Source organism: Anopheles funestus, chromosome 3RL (assembly GCF_943734845.2).
Source record: "Anopheles funestus chromosome 3RL, idAnoFuneDA-416_04, whole genome shotgun sequence".
NCBI classification, from domain to species: Eukaryota; Metazoa; Arthropoda; class Insecta; order Diptera; family Culicidae; genus Anopheles; species Anopheles funestus.
Window position 1 is genome coordinate 77,217,232 of NC_064599.1, and position 16,832 is coordinate 77,234,063.

The 16,832-nt window shown below is 45.0% G+C and overlaps 1 protein-coding gene across 2 annotated transcripts in view; it reads left to right on the forward strand.

The window, feature by feature from the left end:
• The window catches only part of LOC125768155 (ankyrin repeat and BTB/POZ domain-containing protein 2), a 79,718-nt gene that overhangs the window by 57,435 nt on the left and 5,451 nt on the right, over nt 1-16,832 (forward strand). Inside the window, exons 1-2 of one of the 2 annotated variants that reach the window (XM_049435446.1) lie at nt 3,710-10,292; nt 15,217-16,814. The exons of the other annotated variant lie outside the window; for it this stretch is intronic. Of the exons in view, the coding sequence (XP_049291403.1) occupies nt 15,502-16,814 (1,313 nt within the window). The 5' untranslated portion in view covers nt 3,710-10,292; nt 15,217-15,501. Of the gene's footprint in view, nt 1-3,709; nt 10,293-15,216; nt 16,815-16,832 lie in introns of those variants that run through there. 2 annotated transcript variants of the gene reach the window in all.

Below are 16,832 nucleotides of genomic sequence, written 5' to 3' on the forward strand. Positions count from 1 at the left end.
TGATAACTTCGTAGAAACCCGTAGCCACTAAAGACGATCTTGGCTTACACATTCAACACCCCCGACTTTGAAGCGAGCCAGAGCATTAGATGATAGTGATTTGTGAACTCGATGATCTGAGGCACCATCGTGTGGCGCACACAACGGGCGGAATTTACACCCCCCCGTGGGGCTTGTGGTGGGTTTTGAGCTAATGAAGATCCGTGAGAAGAATGCGACTGCCTACTCTCATCCATGGGCCATGCCACTAAGCACGGTTCGTCACCAGTCACCAAAAACAATAGGAAAAGAAAAGCCTACACCTACCCGGCAGAGCGTTGATGCCGCTTTCCAACAATCGAACCTCACCGCGTAACACACACCGCGGAAAAACTGGAAAAGAAATGCAAAGCACACCGGGGTCTAAGCCTTTTCGCTTCCCGCGCCATAATTGTGGCGTTTAGGAACGAGACAATGTTGGCCCATTCGTTGATTGTGTGTGATTGTTTTATTTGCTTTTCTTTTTCGCTAGCCTGCCTAGCGGGTGGAAAACATTTTTCCCGTGCCGTTTCTTTGTACGTTTGCAACCGGTGGTATGTGTGATTTGCGAACGAGTAGTTTTGCAGCAAAAACCTTTTGACAGAAGACCATTTTCCCGCTCTCCCTTGTGACTACTTCATTTGCAAAAAAAAAACTGGGTAAAATTATACATGGAGAAAAGCAAATCCACAACGATGTTATCGGTTCATCGGGTTACGTCGGCAAACGAGTGAATCGTCAACGGGTTGATTCACGTTCACGGTGTGTTACTACTCCATGACTAATTGATCGTTGACAGCTGCGTAATGTCATATTTGCCTGACACTAACGTTTATCATCTGTAGTTTTCTTTTGATCAGAGTGCGGCTAATAATAAAGTTTTACAATAAACCGGAAGCCTTCGTATTATGGAGTTGGTTGGAGATACATTTACCCTTCTAATGGTATTAATCAAGGGAAGAACTTCCTAATGTTTGGTTCTAACAAAACCCGTTACGAGACACACAAAGAGCAATGTGACATCCTACTAAATGAGAATGCTTAAATAATTGTTTTATTTTCATTCACCATAAGCTACTCTCTTTAGAAGCTTAAAGAAACATAAAATCTTCAACCGTTATGGACCAGTTTGCAGCACTTTTTCAACATAAGTAATAGCTTTGAAACAATTGCTTACCTCTGCACTTTACATCTCGGCGAGCCATGTATCAATTGATCATGTAACATTAACATCTATAGCAAATATCTGAAATTAAAACTTACTGTACGCCGAAAATCAGTCACTGAGTCCTCACCCGAGTACGGACCAGCTGAGCGCATCCCTGATACACATTAACGTATCGTGTAATTAAGCGTCGCTCCGTAACGCGCCCCCAAAGGGTCAAAATTGCGGTCGGCATCATAATCTCAACCTCACACACTCGGAGACGATTTTAACATAAAACCCACCGAGAGACACGGTACAATTGCGCCAAACAGATTGATCTCGAATCGAGCCGTAGTCGCCATCAGGAGTGAGGCGCACGCGTACTCGCACCGATACACCAAGCGCCTTCGCCTGCCTGCTTCATCATTATGCGTTTATTATGCCAAGTTCCACACATTTGCCGTCACTCTAAGTATGGCCGAGTGCTGTACGGTGCGTAATGCATCGATCCACGTACCGAGACCGCCATCTTTCGTGGCGTTTCGTTATGAAATCGATGCGATCGTAGTGCTGCTACTCGCATCTCGTCGCTGATGAAGGAGGGAGTTACAGAGTTCACAGCCCAGTGTAGAAAGATCTTCCAAGATCTGGTGCACATTCAGCAACCAAGCTGGATGGATAATTGCCATTTTTCACCATTTCACCGACACGGAATGTCGGCGTCTGGGTTGCACATGGGCCCATCCGTGTTAAATGGATGGCGAATGGTCAAGATTTTTGTTGTTGTTGCGTTTTTTTTTGCGTCGAATTGTTCACTTCAAAATGAATGGAGTCATGAAAGCGACGTGTCGCTTGCTGCAATCAAATGGCGCATATTTCTTCTATCCGGTTGCACCGTTGCACTCACGCTTGCGAGACGCTTGCTGGGCAAGAGTGCATGGCAGAGAATATATTCGAATGAGTCAACTGAGCTGTAGGAACATCGATCCATTTGTACTTTGTTTTCTTCTTGCAATCCATCGGCCCATCAAAATGAAGTGGTTGAATAACAGTTTCTCAACAGATATGCATTCTGTTTTTTTAATGTTGTCTTCGAGTCGAGGTATTACATTTACGTAAAAGTTTAAAAATATCTGGATTATCCTTAGACTACTTTTGAAACTTCCAATAAGACGTATTCATGTAGGATGACTTGACATATGACATTCTTGCCAATGATTGTCTTTTTCTTCAACAACTTGAAGTAAAGTCGTTAGATATCTCTAGAGAACTCTGCCTTCTTAGAAACCCGTAATAGAGTACATCTTCTATATCTGAACTTAAATCGTTTAGGTGTCTCCTCGGTCAGGATCTCTTGTACGAGTTCCAGAGTTTTGGACCTCTTTTTGATTTGAACTCCCTTTTTGACCTCCAACAAAAGTTACATTTGTTCCAATTATTGGAGATCTCTTAGATATCTTAGGAAATAAATATATTAGACTATCCTCATTCGAAAATCACAAAACAAAATTAATGTCGTTGACCCCACCGATTAAAATGGCTACAAACATCTCATACAACTACTTACTCATAGCATCCGTTTCTTATAGTCGAAGACCTACGACCCCTTCAATATTGTTACTTCCCTCCCAACAAAAAACACCCAACCTTAAACGTCAACTGTCTCGTTCGCCGAGACCATCAACAGTACAAGCAAACGACTATTTATGCATATTCATAGCTACAACCGAACCCACCACAACCCAGCGCTACTCCCGCGTGAAAGCGTGAGCCCGTTCAATTTGCATTTGAATTTCTATTACATACAAATATTTGCCACAAATCGATTTTGAACCGACCGGCATTTGAAACCACCGCTATCTGTTTGCTGCTGGTCCTCTGAAGCATGATTTTAATCGCACGTTTGCCCGTTACACTTGCGCTCATGTTGCGAATATTGCTGTCTTTTCCCCACCCGACCGGCCTTAGCGGGACAGCGCTCCAATCGTGGGCTTTCATCTTGGCACGCAATGCCCCACGATCGCACGAACACATTTGATAGCAAAATGGACGAATTAAGATATAAATCTTGGCAAAAATCGAATCCAAAATCAGAACAGATCACGCTTTGTGAGGTGTAGGAGCGGATCGTTTCTACACTCACACTCTCGAATGTCGCGTGCAGTCGGGTTGGAATAACTTTATCCCCTTTGCGGTTTTGGGTTGCCGTTCAATGTTTCGATCCGTCTGTATAAGGGTGGCCCAGTCTTCCCAGGTGTGCTGAGGTAACGAGCCGCTTGCCACCGGGATCGATGTGTAGATGGAAATTATCTGATCATAAAACGAGGAAATGGTCAACCGTTGCAGCTTGTTGTCGGTTTGCTGTCAAATCGTGAGCCTGTTTAACCAAAAATGTAGGCCATATACTTCCACCGAGGGTGTTTTTGTATGATGTCTTCATTTGTTCGATTACTTCAACTATGACGTCAATGCGATTGGATAATGGGAAAATGAGATATGATTAGTTAAAGTTTTTTTTTCTATTTATTATATTATGAGATATTAACTAAAATAGCTTTTTCTACAATATTTTGATCGTTTTTAAGATACAATCAAGCAGTTAGTGATACGAAATCGCAAAAACAGAAAATGACAAATATTGCTAATAAATAACAATCAAATTCTGTTTTAAAATTTCAAATGCTCCAATCATTTCGCCTTCAACGCTCAAATAACAAGACACGCATTTTGATCGGTACAACCACCCACGGTATATCTAATCATACCTGTCATGTAAGACACTGCTAACCAAATAAAAGGAAAGGAAAGTAATCGACCAATATCGTACCGCCGAACGCGAATCAAACTAAAACGCCACCAACTACCGGTCTCCACGCATAAATGCCCAGCGCTAATAGCTTCGGAGACAGGAAAGTTGTTTTGAAATTTAATACATTTTTTAAATTTCACTACAAAGTATTTTTTCGCATTTCAAAGTGCTATTCTTCCTTCCAACTTGGAAAACTGCGGAAAAAAATCGCACACACAAAGGAAAAGCGCATCCTCATAGTTTTTATTATTTTTTTGCGGACGGTCATGCGCGACCGATTTGTTTTGAACCATTTTGCGATTTACTCGCCTTATTATCGGGCAAAGTTTTGTGGTAATGATTTTGTATTTGATATCAGTCCACATTTAACCTGGGTGTTCCCTCTCTCCTTCATTTCTCTGTCAATGAACGACAAGAAAGTGCATCAAAAAGCTAACTCTGCACAACCCTTAACGTCGTTCCATCCTTTCGCCCCCAAATGGGAGTCTCTCGCGAGCCGGTGAACTAGCGGGGCTAATTAATTAACTTTTTAATATCTTCAACTTTTCTCCACAATCAAGCGGATGAAGCCAATGCACCCGGCAAAACAATAGTGCCGTAGTGCGTGCGCTGGTGTGGTGAAACAATGGAACCGCGTATGCTGTGTGTTGCGTGTCATCGGGCACAAAACCTACCGTCCCATCGGGTTTGATCTGTTTTTTTTTGTCTTCTTCGTATCGCAGATGAACTTTTGCAGAAAGTTCACTTTCATCGCTAGCATCGCCGGTGACGGTCGATGTTTGGGGGGGGGTGTAGAAATCAACCAAAGGAGAAACCCTCCAAAGCTCCAGATTGAAGGCGGCGCAACTAAATTAAATGTTGTTGTGTCAGTATTAACAAGCTTCGTTAGACGAGGAGTTCAATACCTGGAATAGGAAGGTCTAGGTTTGAGCATCTTAGCCTAACTACTCTTACACACATATTCGATCTGTCTCGCTTAGAGGAAACCTCGAGAATTTCCAGGTCCTAACTCACAACAGCACTTTCAAACTGGACGTTCCATCTACGTCTTCGATTCTCGTACTTTGTCCACTTCTTTCTGCTCCCCAACATAACTACTGCCAAAGGTTCTATCGCCTAGCGGTTGTTTTATGATTGTAAACTCATCAAAACGGACCCGCCCGTTAGCTTGCTGATCATTTCCTACCAAAAGAGCATTACGCTGATGATTGCCCAGTTAGGCAACTGCTCTGATTGCTCGTAAAACAAAGATTTAGATCGAAAAATGGAATTTTTCACTTGGCAAATTTTCTTCTCATGTTCTTTTCCTGTCCAGTTTAAAGCATTTTGATTCTGTGCGCCAAACTTCTCGTGCAGTTCCAGAACCAGTTCTGACGTCTGTTAAATGAAACAGCACGCAATTCAAAACGGGTAAGGTAGTAAAACGCTTACAATAAGCTCTCAACAAAATAAAAACTTACCACGTACTGCGATGGGAGCGTTTTCCGTTCTGTACTATTGTAGGCTAGAATTCACTCTATTTTAATGTTTGCCGTAAAAAATGGTTTTAATAACTTAACGACCTTACTTATTATTATCTACTCACTTTTTAAAATATTTTAGTTACTGTATAGCATTCAAAGAAGAACCATTTGAAAATCAGCTATATTAATTTTATGTAAATATTTTATCTTGGGAAAAAATTCACCCCTAACCGAATGCTACTCCTTCCCAGTCTTTGGTACGAAGCGCATCAAAAGCTTTGATTCAATTAATTCATATTTTCTGCTGGCTAGAAATGGAAATAATGAACAGCTTAGTGGCGTTTGTAGCAATCAACATTTAATGAACCATAAGCCACTTCTTTTCCTTACACACTTTCACTTTCATTATAACTGGATGTAAGCTAACGAGCATAACTGTGGAAACCCAAGATGGTTAGGGTTATATCTACATCGGTAATAAATTTATTTGACAGCCACATGAGGCTATCATCTCTGGGAGTGCTCTCAAGTGCTTGTAACTAGTGACCTATTCTTGTCTGTAATATCTCCGATTCTACCTTCAGACTCTTATTATCAGATTCTTAAAAAAGATTGACACACTTCATTATCGCTACAAAACGATCGACCCGCGGCACATGAAACCTTTTAGTGTACTGCGAGACCCAAATTCTGACAACTTCTCAGTCCCTTTAACAGGTGACATATCTAAGACCTGGGAAATCATCTTCCCCTGGGTTAAATCTGCCGATGTCTGCTATTCTTAAGCAGCGGGCTTATGATTGCACGGCTGTGCATTAGCAATTTTCTCCGGAAGTTCCAAATTCCGTTAATGATGCAACAATGGACGGGACTGAGAATTTCTGCTGGGAATAACACACGCACACACGCCTACACTGTCCAGCTGAGCAACTAAAACGGCGGGTGGCTGAGAAATGGTACGACCGCCCAAATGTCGACAAAATATTTGAACACTCCACTTTAGCTTGTCCTCACGTGCCTAGATCTCTCTCCCGCCCCGAAACTTCCCGACCGTTAGTACGTACCTACCGAAAATTTTAGCCAGCGAACTAGATTCCAATTATTCTAACGGCGCCCGTTAGAGATGGCCCGGTTATTTTTTGTTTTGCGGGACGACTTTAGGTAGAGTTTTTCGGGAGACTCTGAAGGCACGTTTCCGGGTGCGGTCTAGCGTCTATTTTCTGAGTGCCAAATGAAAAATAGGTTAATCAGTAATTACCGATGATGAAACCAGCGAGGCTATGATTGATGAGTGAGGGTTTTGGGGCAATTGAGCTTTTTTTTGTGCAACTGCTGTGATGTACTGCACTGATGACGCTTCGCCCGGGCTGATAATGGATGAAGCAATGATGTAATGATTGTTGAGCAGTTTTGTTAAGCTGCTAGCTGCGCTTGTTTTCAATTTAGAGCAACCCATTGGTCACACGTTCTTATGAATGGCCATTCGTGTAGGTTTGAATTTGCCGAATGACATGGTTTAGTTACCTCAAGTAATTTATTTCCTGGATATGTTTCTGGATCTCTCGATGCTTACTGCTAGTTTGGACCTCCTACATTAAATGATTCTTATATGAGGCGCTGCTATATTAAAGTAAATTGTCCTAAAATCTATAACAAAACACAAACATTTGGACCCCAATGCTTTCAGTGTACCCAAAATTAAGACATCATCTCCTGAAGACTAAATTCGCAACAACAACAAAAACATTCGATTTAATTCATAGTCTGTTTGAAACACGTACTCTATTTCCTCATTTGCATTTAGCAAACGCTAATGGAGCTACGCTAATTTCGATCAATGAAAGTAAAACAATCGGCAATGTGCACACACAGCACTGGTAAAAGGTTTCCACTCGTCAACCTTTCATTTTCCACAACCACTAACCATCAGTCGATCAAAATTTAAATACTCGAGCCAGTTCCTTACCCACCCATCGTCCATTAGCACGGATCTTTGGGTTAAAGTTCACGTCATCAAACTCGACCCTCCACATACACGGGACAGTCGTTAACCAAGCATGAAAAGAGGAGAAGACTCCAAATGCTTCCCGACGGCAAAGCTTTAGTACTCACCGTTCACGTTAGCTTTTCCAAACGTCGGGAAATTCCGCTCACTAAGCTACGGCAGCGGCAGCGTTCACAATCCCTCCCCTTAGCAAAGCGGCGGGGGTGAGAAAACCACCCTCGCAAGCTGTGGAAAAGCAAGTACGCGTGTTCTCCCCCGTTTGGTACCTATGACAAGCAAGAGAGAAACATCGTCGGAAAAACACCCCGACTAAAGAGAGGCCTGGCATGGTGCGAGAGCATAAACAAACAGAAACCACCAATAGCCTGCGGTGGCTGCAGCAATTTATTACAATTTCACCCTTTTCCCAGTTCGGTCGTGCCTTCGATCGTGGTTAGACGCTTGCGCACCTGGACGGTCACGTTTAAGTCATGTCTGTGTTGACGCTCGCCTTAGGCAAAGGAGCCTAGTTAGGGGAACCGTTCAGTGATTGAATCATTTGCTGACGATCAATTGACAGCCGTACAGAACAAACTAGTGAAGTGATCAAATGTACTGCAAAGAAGAGTGATTTTTGGAGCTGCTGTTAAATGCCATTTGCGATAAGCCTATCGAAGGTCGATAACGCAAAATCAAGGAAGAGCATCTCACGTTACGTGAACTTCGACGACCTCGTGCAAATTAGCAACGCTAAGAGCAACGCTACGCGTTAAAAAGCTTCCACATTGTACGATCTTCCGAATCGGGCACTTCCTGCGGATGCCGATGCGGTGATCGATGTAGTCGCATTCTCTAGTGCAGATAGCTACGATAGCCCGCGGTCGTACCGCTGATCGGTGCGGTTCGAACGGGTAGTGGTTACGTTACGTGACGCCTTCGACACAATAATATAGCTCTCGCTCTGCGCAAGACGGTGCACCGTGTGGTGGCATGTGTGAATGATAATTACGCGCCGTTACAGGCAAGCGTGCGGGACCACTTCGAAAGAAAAGTGATGTCTGGGGTGCCCCTCGGTGAAGGAAATCAAATTTTAATCACCCTCGACACTACCACCGCACATCATCTAATCACTCGGTGCGTTGCGGGCACGCATCGGTTGCCGCAGCGAAATCAGGTGTGATTTAAACTAAGACCCAAATGTGACCGACCCAAACACGAACCCCCGGCGCCTCCTCCGACCGCCTGTTCAAATCGTAGTGAATGAAAATAACGAAAATTATTTTGAAATCAGTTTTTCATTTCCCGGGTGCGGAGTTGATGGTAAAGTGGTGCGTGAAGTGAGCGCTACACGAAACGCTATTTCGGTGATGGTGCAAGTCTTTTGAAGAACCTTAATCCGTAATCGATCGTGAAACGATTTTGCACTTCAAAAGAATCACGTCGTCTGTGTTGTAGCCATAGAGAAACTTCAGCTTATGCGAGTAGTGTGCAAAGATCCGAAGGTGTGAAGTGCTCCAATTTCTCAATATCTCGGCCAAAATCCCAAGTTACCTTCGAGCGAAACATAGTGTTCGAAGGGAGTGACCAACGTGTTTTTTCTCCTTCGAATAGAATACTAATCGGAACGTGTTGGAGGTGTTGAGTTTATCTATGGTACTCTTAACACAACACTCAACCGACAAGCGCATACCACGCACCACCAGAGAGTTCCGAATCCGGATAACGGTGCTATTTCTAGTGGGCATCGATGTGAACAATGTCGTCAGCCGTGGGTTATAACACCTCGGGCTCGAAACCGATTCGGCACGATTGATCAGCGACAGTGTCACACTGATCGTGGCCAGAGTTATACGCCAACCTCGTAATGTACACGTGCGCAAAGTCTGTATGGCGTAATCTCCACTACCGTAGCGGAAGGACTTAATTGAAGAGCTTACGTATTCTTCTGCCCTGCCGAGGTACCTTCCTGACCTATGGTAGCAAAACAGGTAGTGTGTCCGAAGCGTGGAGTGCGTCCGATCTCTAGTCGGGTCTGGAATCGATCAGCTGCGAATAACATTAGGATCCGCTAGCAACCCCTTAGCTTCCGGTAAGCGGAGCACCAGTAGTGGTTCGTGGATCATACGATCGAGCATAAGCTCGTTGGTTGATTGAAGTATAATGAGTGTTGACTGAAGTGTGTTTACGTGATTTGTAGCTGGTTGGGTCACAGCTAACCAGCCCGTAACATAATACAATCTGAAAACAGAAAATTTAGAAGCTGCGAGTGTACGCTCAGTGAGGTGAAAGAATGTGAGCAGATCGTGTGTGCATTCTGTCAGCATCAAATGTCAATTAGTTTTCGCTCAGAATAGCATAACTAACCGCGTAAAGGAAATCCCCCCCGGGCAAGGCTTGTTACATGTTCTACGGTCCGGTGGTGGTATATACGATTCGCTATGGTAGCGTTTTAAGTGGCCAAGTGAGTGAGTGTGTGTGATCCTAGAATTGCTCATGCGTGACGTGTGAACAAAGTGTCCCGGACCCTCCAAAAAACAAAAGGTCTGAAACCCTTCGAAAACCATAACGTAAAACACTCAGTGGCAGTGGTTTTCTGTAGCTCCAGAACGAAAGTGAACGTAACGAGATACATCCGATTCGGGCTCGGATGTCGTTGGTGTGACGGGTTCCTTAGGTGGAACCGGGTCCCGGGTGCAAGTGTCAGTCCCATCGTACCGGGGAGCATCGTTCACAGTGTGTGGCAGACGTCAGTAAGCTAAAACTCCCCGAACGGATCACCGAACGAACGACAGCCGCTAATTGGATTCTGTGTGCGGAGTTCTGGAAGGCCACTCTCGAACGACGTCTCGCAAACGGATGTGTGCCTTTTCGGTACGTCATTGATTTATGGTACTTCACCGTAGGGCTACCACAAGCAGTGTAATCTGTGAAACAAAACGAATGTCAAAAAGCGACGAACGAACGAGAGCGACTTCTACCTGTCTGTCGTGCCTGCTAGCCATCAGGCATAGATATAGCCAATACTAGAGACTTTCTTGATGAGATGTTCTAACAAGACCTGTCAGCTGCTGCACGGTTAAATTGGATTTGATACGCTTTTTGCAATCCAATCGGACTCTGGTCTGTTTTAACTAGTTCCCAAAAAAGAACGCGCAAGCGTAACACCTTGATGTGATAGAACCTCCAACATTGGGAAAAAGATTTACGAATCTTCGGTCAGAGGAAATACCTATTTTTTCGAGAAGAATCCAAACTGCTTTAAAAGCGATTCCAATACTCCAATATTTTCCCCCAAAAACGTTTATTATTGGAAAATTAATTATTAATAGACATACGTACCTTAGCTATGAAATCGCCATAATCATAAATAGTTCCCTGTAGGCACTGTTGCATAATATGCTTTTTCTATACTATTTATTGCACCCACTCAGTGGTTAATAAATCCGCATCATTTGCCAATTTCATTCGTTCCATAAAGCTACACCACGGCCAATAAAACGAAATTGCTAACAAATTGCTTTCGCAATGCAAAACAAACAAATGATTTATTAACTGATTTGTGCTCGTTATCGGCCGATTGGGTAATATGACTAATCTGCCACTTCATTTCCGGACACCTACCCACCCACATAACCTCCCCTCGGGGGGGCGGGTGTGTATGGGGTGTTGATCAATAAAATACATCCCTATCCCGCATAGTTCTGTCTGTTTGCCCACCTAATCAAGGCTTCATATAAAACAAGACTTCAACCTCCCGCATTGAAGCATTGCCCCCGGGGGCGAAACCATCTGTTTGCTTCGTTGGCGTCGGTCGGCACGGGTTTGTAATGCATGTTCCATGCTTGCCATGTTTCTAAAGCAGCTGCGTCTTGTAGATGGATGGCTTGGAAGCAGAAAGTATACAACGAAAAAAACAAAACAAACTCCTTTCAACCCGTTCAAAGACTGAACGGTATCAATAAATTGGGGTGCCCACTGGTGCTGAGACGAATTGCTGCTGCTAATTTGACATGCAGGGAGAAAACAAAATATGCGCGAATTGGATAACAGGCAAAGATCGGGATGCAAGGTGGAAGGCCACCTTTGGAATTGGAATTTCTACCGAATTCGTCTACAGTTAGTTGATCGAAAATGAGTCTCAAAAATACTCGATTTTACTCCCTGTTTATCATCTCTCTTTTATCCGAGACAGCTTGCCAACGAGCAAGAAATCAATCAAACCGTCACTCTTCAAAGATGCATGAAATGGACACAGAGAGCAAACCTATTCATTCCACTGTGAAAACAGTACGACGCTAATTAAGTGTAACAAATAGTATAATTTTACCAACCACCCGATGCCATTTAATTTCACCCGTTGCACTATGAGTAACATGCTCATTCTCAGTAACAAACGTCTTCTCAAACGTCACGTAAATGTCATTTTGGTATTATGACTTTCCGTTTGCCTCTCCGTTTGGCACATTCAGACGTTTCAAAAATCAATGATAACTTGATGTCCAACGGAAAGTTAAAAATTTGCATTACCTGTGCCAAACGGAAACCCCGTTAGAGAGAAAATTTTCCGTCAGCCGAAAGCAACGGAAAGTACAATTTTCTTGAGAATTGATTATAAAAAAGTGAATACGGAGGTGTCCAGTTCTTTTGTAACTCATTATTAACATGAAATACAACAGTGGTGATGAGATTTGCGACTTCAAAACTCAAATTTTGTTAAAAAATCATACAGTTGCTTCTCTCGACGAACTGCTATTTTAAATTTTGTTTATGGTTTTCATCTTGACAGATTGATTGATCCAAGAAAAAAGTCGATGAAGCTTTCATCGACTCTAACGGGTGTGCGGAATGCAAATTTGCTTCCCGTTTGGTTAGAGTGTTTGTGACGGAAAGTTTCCCGTTTGTTACTGAGAATGAGCATGTAAGTGTGCCACAATTGGAACCCTCTTGCCGGATTACCACCGATTGCTTAATCCACACTGACACAGATTGGCTAACGATTGTCGAGTGGCCTTCAGGGGGGGAGACCCCTGAAACCGAACCCTTCATTCAATATTTTCCTCTTACTCTCTTCATCCTTCATCGATCAATTCCCTGCTGCTGGTGGATCAATGAAGTCACAAACCACCACTATCCTCGGTTATACATCCCAGAGGTATCGAAAAGTTACGAGAGATTGTCAGGATTAGGGCGATACTAGGTTTTTGTTAATCGGCCATTTTTGTTTGGCTGCCTCTACCCAATTGTTCCGCCACAAATCGAAACGGCGAACACGCTCTTTTGTACTATTTGTTGCAGTTTCTGCGTGTCATGGATCGCGGAGCCTTTGCTTTGGAGTCTCGTGTTCCAGTGTCCAACTTGGACATCACTTGAAAACCACACTCAACAAAATAACTAGCTACACAGAGGTATAATCATAAATCTCCCACCGATACCCGTACCTCTTTCGCGTTTGGCAGTAGAGATACACAAAAACAAAATTGGAGTACACCAGGCCCAGGCCCGGGGTTTGTTGGAGTCAGTCGGGAGTCGGGGCGAATTAGCTACCGTGCTACACAAATACACACCCCCGATCAATAGGCCCTGGGCAGAAATATTGGGAAAGGGGTGAAGATCGGCTTCGGTGTGCACAACTCCGAGCCGGTGCCCATTGCTGTGTGCAGACACCGACACTCTTCAACACCATTCCAATTTCAGTGCGCGCGCGTATGTCATGCGATCGTGAGGGCACTACACTTCAGGCTGCGATTCTATATGCGCACAAGCAGAATCGAAACATTCATGCCTGACTTTTATTACACTCAACCGGCACCTTTTCCATGCGAGCATACTTTCTGCATGGTTCGTATCACCATATTTACTCCCACCATTCGGTCCGGGTCTTCGGATTCGTGATCTCCAGCACAAATGACTCCGCAGCACTAATAGTACGGATAGAAAAACACAAACAGATGGAACGTGTGTTCTGTCCGTGTGTGTGTGTGTGTGCTTTGAATTTCCAAAAGGAAATGCACATGTGGCTTTGCCAGCGCTATCCAGCAACAGCACAGTTGTCCGGCACAAATGTAATGCATGTAGTGCTGTCTAGCGCACGTCAATATAAGGAATCCTGGACTAGCGAGGCACCTAATGAAGCGATATCTGACCGAACGCACATGTGACAGGGCGTGCTCTGCCTATAACAGGGGGCACACGGTGGGGCACAGTTGTCAACGGGTGGATGCTAGTGGACCGGTGAAATCAAAACTTATGGCACTATTAGTTTCAATTAGGCGACCCTTAGGGTACGCGTAATAAACGCGCCAAATGGGTTCACGCTAGTCATCACACCAGGTTCGTCTATGGGGAACCTTAATACCCTACCGGGACGCTAGGCATCCCGTGTGCGGAGAGGGTGAATATTTACAACTTCTGCTACTTGTGTGTCTCCCCAAGAGGTGTAGTGCGCATGTAACTGCTGTTTTCGGTGCACTAATTTGTAGCTGCACTAATACTGGAGCCTGTTAGCTTACCATAGCGCGGTCCGTTGCTTTCCCACTACGTCAGCTGATTATTATCTTTACATCTGGCGTTCGACACACCATGTCTATGGCTAACGATATTACGAAACTGTTTCTGCATGATGATGATGCAGATAGGAAAAATATGCGAAAGTTTGGTAATCTGCTTCTATGGCGACATTAGAACCACCGGTGCTATCACCGAAGTCACATTAAGGAGATTATGATCAATCCTTTACAAATCCTAACTACAAAGACAATTGCACATTAGAAGTTAGTTCGATGTGTTTGCGCTTACGTTGTCCACAAGCTGTTGGTATGCCGTTCTACCATCTTGACCGTGCTGTCGTCAGCCAATATCGACGCAGCTGGCTGACGTTGCGAGACTAAGGCTAGTTACACTAATTAAGAAATAGCGATCATATCACAAGCAATCATGCTGTGTCGCGAACAAAAATAGCTAGAATTGGATAACTATGTCTATTTCCAATTTAGTACTTCTTCCACTTAAGCGTACGTAAGGGCTGCTACGAGAATAAGTTCCTCTCAGTTCCTCAACATCTCTTGCGATTAAACACCTTTGAGTTAATTATGTGTTCCTCATCCTTTCAGTTGGAGTTTGCGGGTATCTCTCGTACATACGTAAATTAAAGGTTCATATCTACTACCTTTCTTGAGCAAAGGTAGGATAGACTGTCTAACTGCGCAATGGAACCATGTCTCAATCCTCAACCATCTGGAAACACCTGCACGCTAGAGCGTACTCATAAAATACTACAAAATATTACCTACAAAGTATTGCTTATCGAAACAATCGAGTACCCGAGCACGGAATCGGAACACGCAGAACCCGTGGCTGTGCTCAACGACCGGTTAGCAGCAAATCGTTTCACAAATGTCGTTTTTTAAAACTGTAGACCATGTTGACGGAAAATGCTAGTGTAGGATTTCGGAATCCAGTCTTTACGGCAATGTCGATTTAGGTAAGAAAGGAAGGAAAATCTAGGGTAACGCCGGTTAAATCAAACCACGTGGGTATTGGGAAACATTACTTAAAGGTGGTCGAATTTGCATCCCCACCCAATGGCAGTAGAAAAGACTTCGTTCGCTCGTTCGTTCGTTCATTCGTTTTGTATTGTTTCGCAGCCTTAGACAGTATGTCTGGGGCAAGTCCTACGGTGTGCCCACCATCCTCTACCCTCATGCTTCCAATCATTAACGCCCGTGTTTCTCTTGTTTTATATGTTTCCCTTCGCTGGTGCAATGGCGATTGTGGGCTTCCCTTCCGTTCGCTGTAGATCGCACCAAAGGCCTCATAAACAAACGCCACGATCATAACGCAAACCGGTCAGTCTGTCCTCATGCAATACCCGATCGTGGCCGGTCCGGTTACCGCCACCGGTAAGGTCGTGGCACTGCACAAATCAATCGCTGGCGTGTAGAATACATGCCGTCCAGTTCGGTAGTGTACCATTCGCTCGAACGGACGCACCAGCACAAAACCTTACACATTGCTTGCGGATAAGCGGAAGGGTTTCCGTCGCGTGCAGTTTCGTCGACTCTAGACCGATCCACCCCGAGAGATGATTTGTACGGACGACTGCACCTGCAGCTTGTGCAGGGAATTGCGTGGATATAAGCTGAAAGTGAAACCAACCAAAGCGACCGATCAGCGGTCGTACGCCGATAGCGGAAATCATCAGGCACAGCAGTCGCAATCGAAGTATTGCAAAAACGCCAAACTAACGCGCAATGATAACTTCATCCTGCGACGTCGCACCTCGAACGATTACCAACGATCGCCGGATGGACGGCAGGCGTCACTGAGCGTGCTGCCAACGGGTGACGACACGTACGATCCCGATCCTGGCTACGGTCAGCCAGGAATGGAAGACCACCAGGGCCATCGGGATTCGCGCTACGGTCAAATGCAGAGCAATCGGATGAAGAAGGCACAAAGCTACAATGAAATACCGAGCGTGGGTAACGGTGCTGGACGCACCCGATACCATCCGGGTGCACTGAGCTCAAAGATGATCAAGAGCACTAACAATCTGACAGAAGAGGACGATTATTATAGCTACCTGCCACCGTCTCCTCCACCGCCCGTCACCGGGGCAGGCCCTTCGATGAAGAACAAAATCGAAAAGCAGAAAGATCACAAGGTGATCATTTACTTCGGTGACTCGATCGCGCACAGGAAAAGCGACAAGACCCGTCCGGCACCGCCACCACCGTCGGGCACTCCGCCACCGCCCAAGGTTAGCGAGCTGAACGTTTTTCACGCGCAGCGTCTGTGCGAGGAAACGGCAGAAATGTTGCAGCAACGTGAGGGAGGCAGTAGCAGTGCCGGAAGCAGCCATTGTGGAGGCGTTCCAAGCCGTCCAACCGTGCGCGAGGCACTGGAAAAGAAGTCCGAGCCTGCTAATGGTAAACCGGGCAAGGAGTTCATGATGCAGCTAAAGTCCGTGCTGGAGGAAAAGAATCGCGGAGGTTCGGCAGCAAGCGAATCGCAACCATCGTCCAGCGGTGTAACCGTACCGATCGGTACCGCAGAACCTACAGCCACTGCCAGCCAAAGTGGTCAGGAGGAATTACGACGACCAAGTCAAGAAACAAAGCCCAAACGAACGCACACACAGGTGGTGGAGATACGGCGCGTCGATAAGACGGTGGCAACGGATGGAGCAACGGACACTTCGCTACCGTCATTTGTCGAGAGCGTCATTAACGGTGTCATCAACATCAAGATTGAGGAAAGCTTCAAGGTGGCATCGGATATTGTGCAGGCCGTGTTTGAGGATCCGGGACCGGACGGAGGCACAGAGTATGGCTACGATGATGACGATGTTGGCGATCCGTTCGATTGGAGCTTCGTGCAGAACTGGAGAGCACGGTACAGTGTTTAGATCGC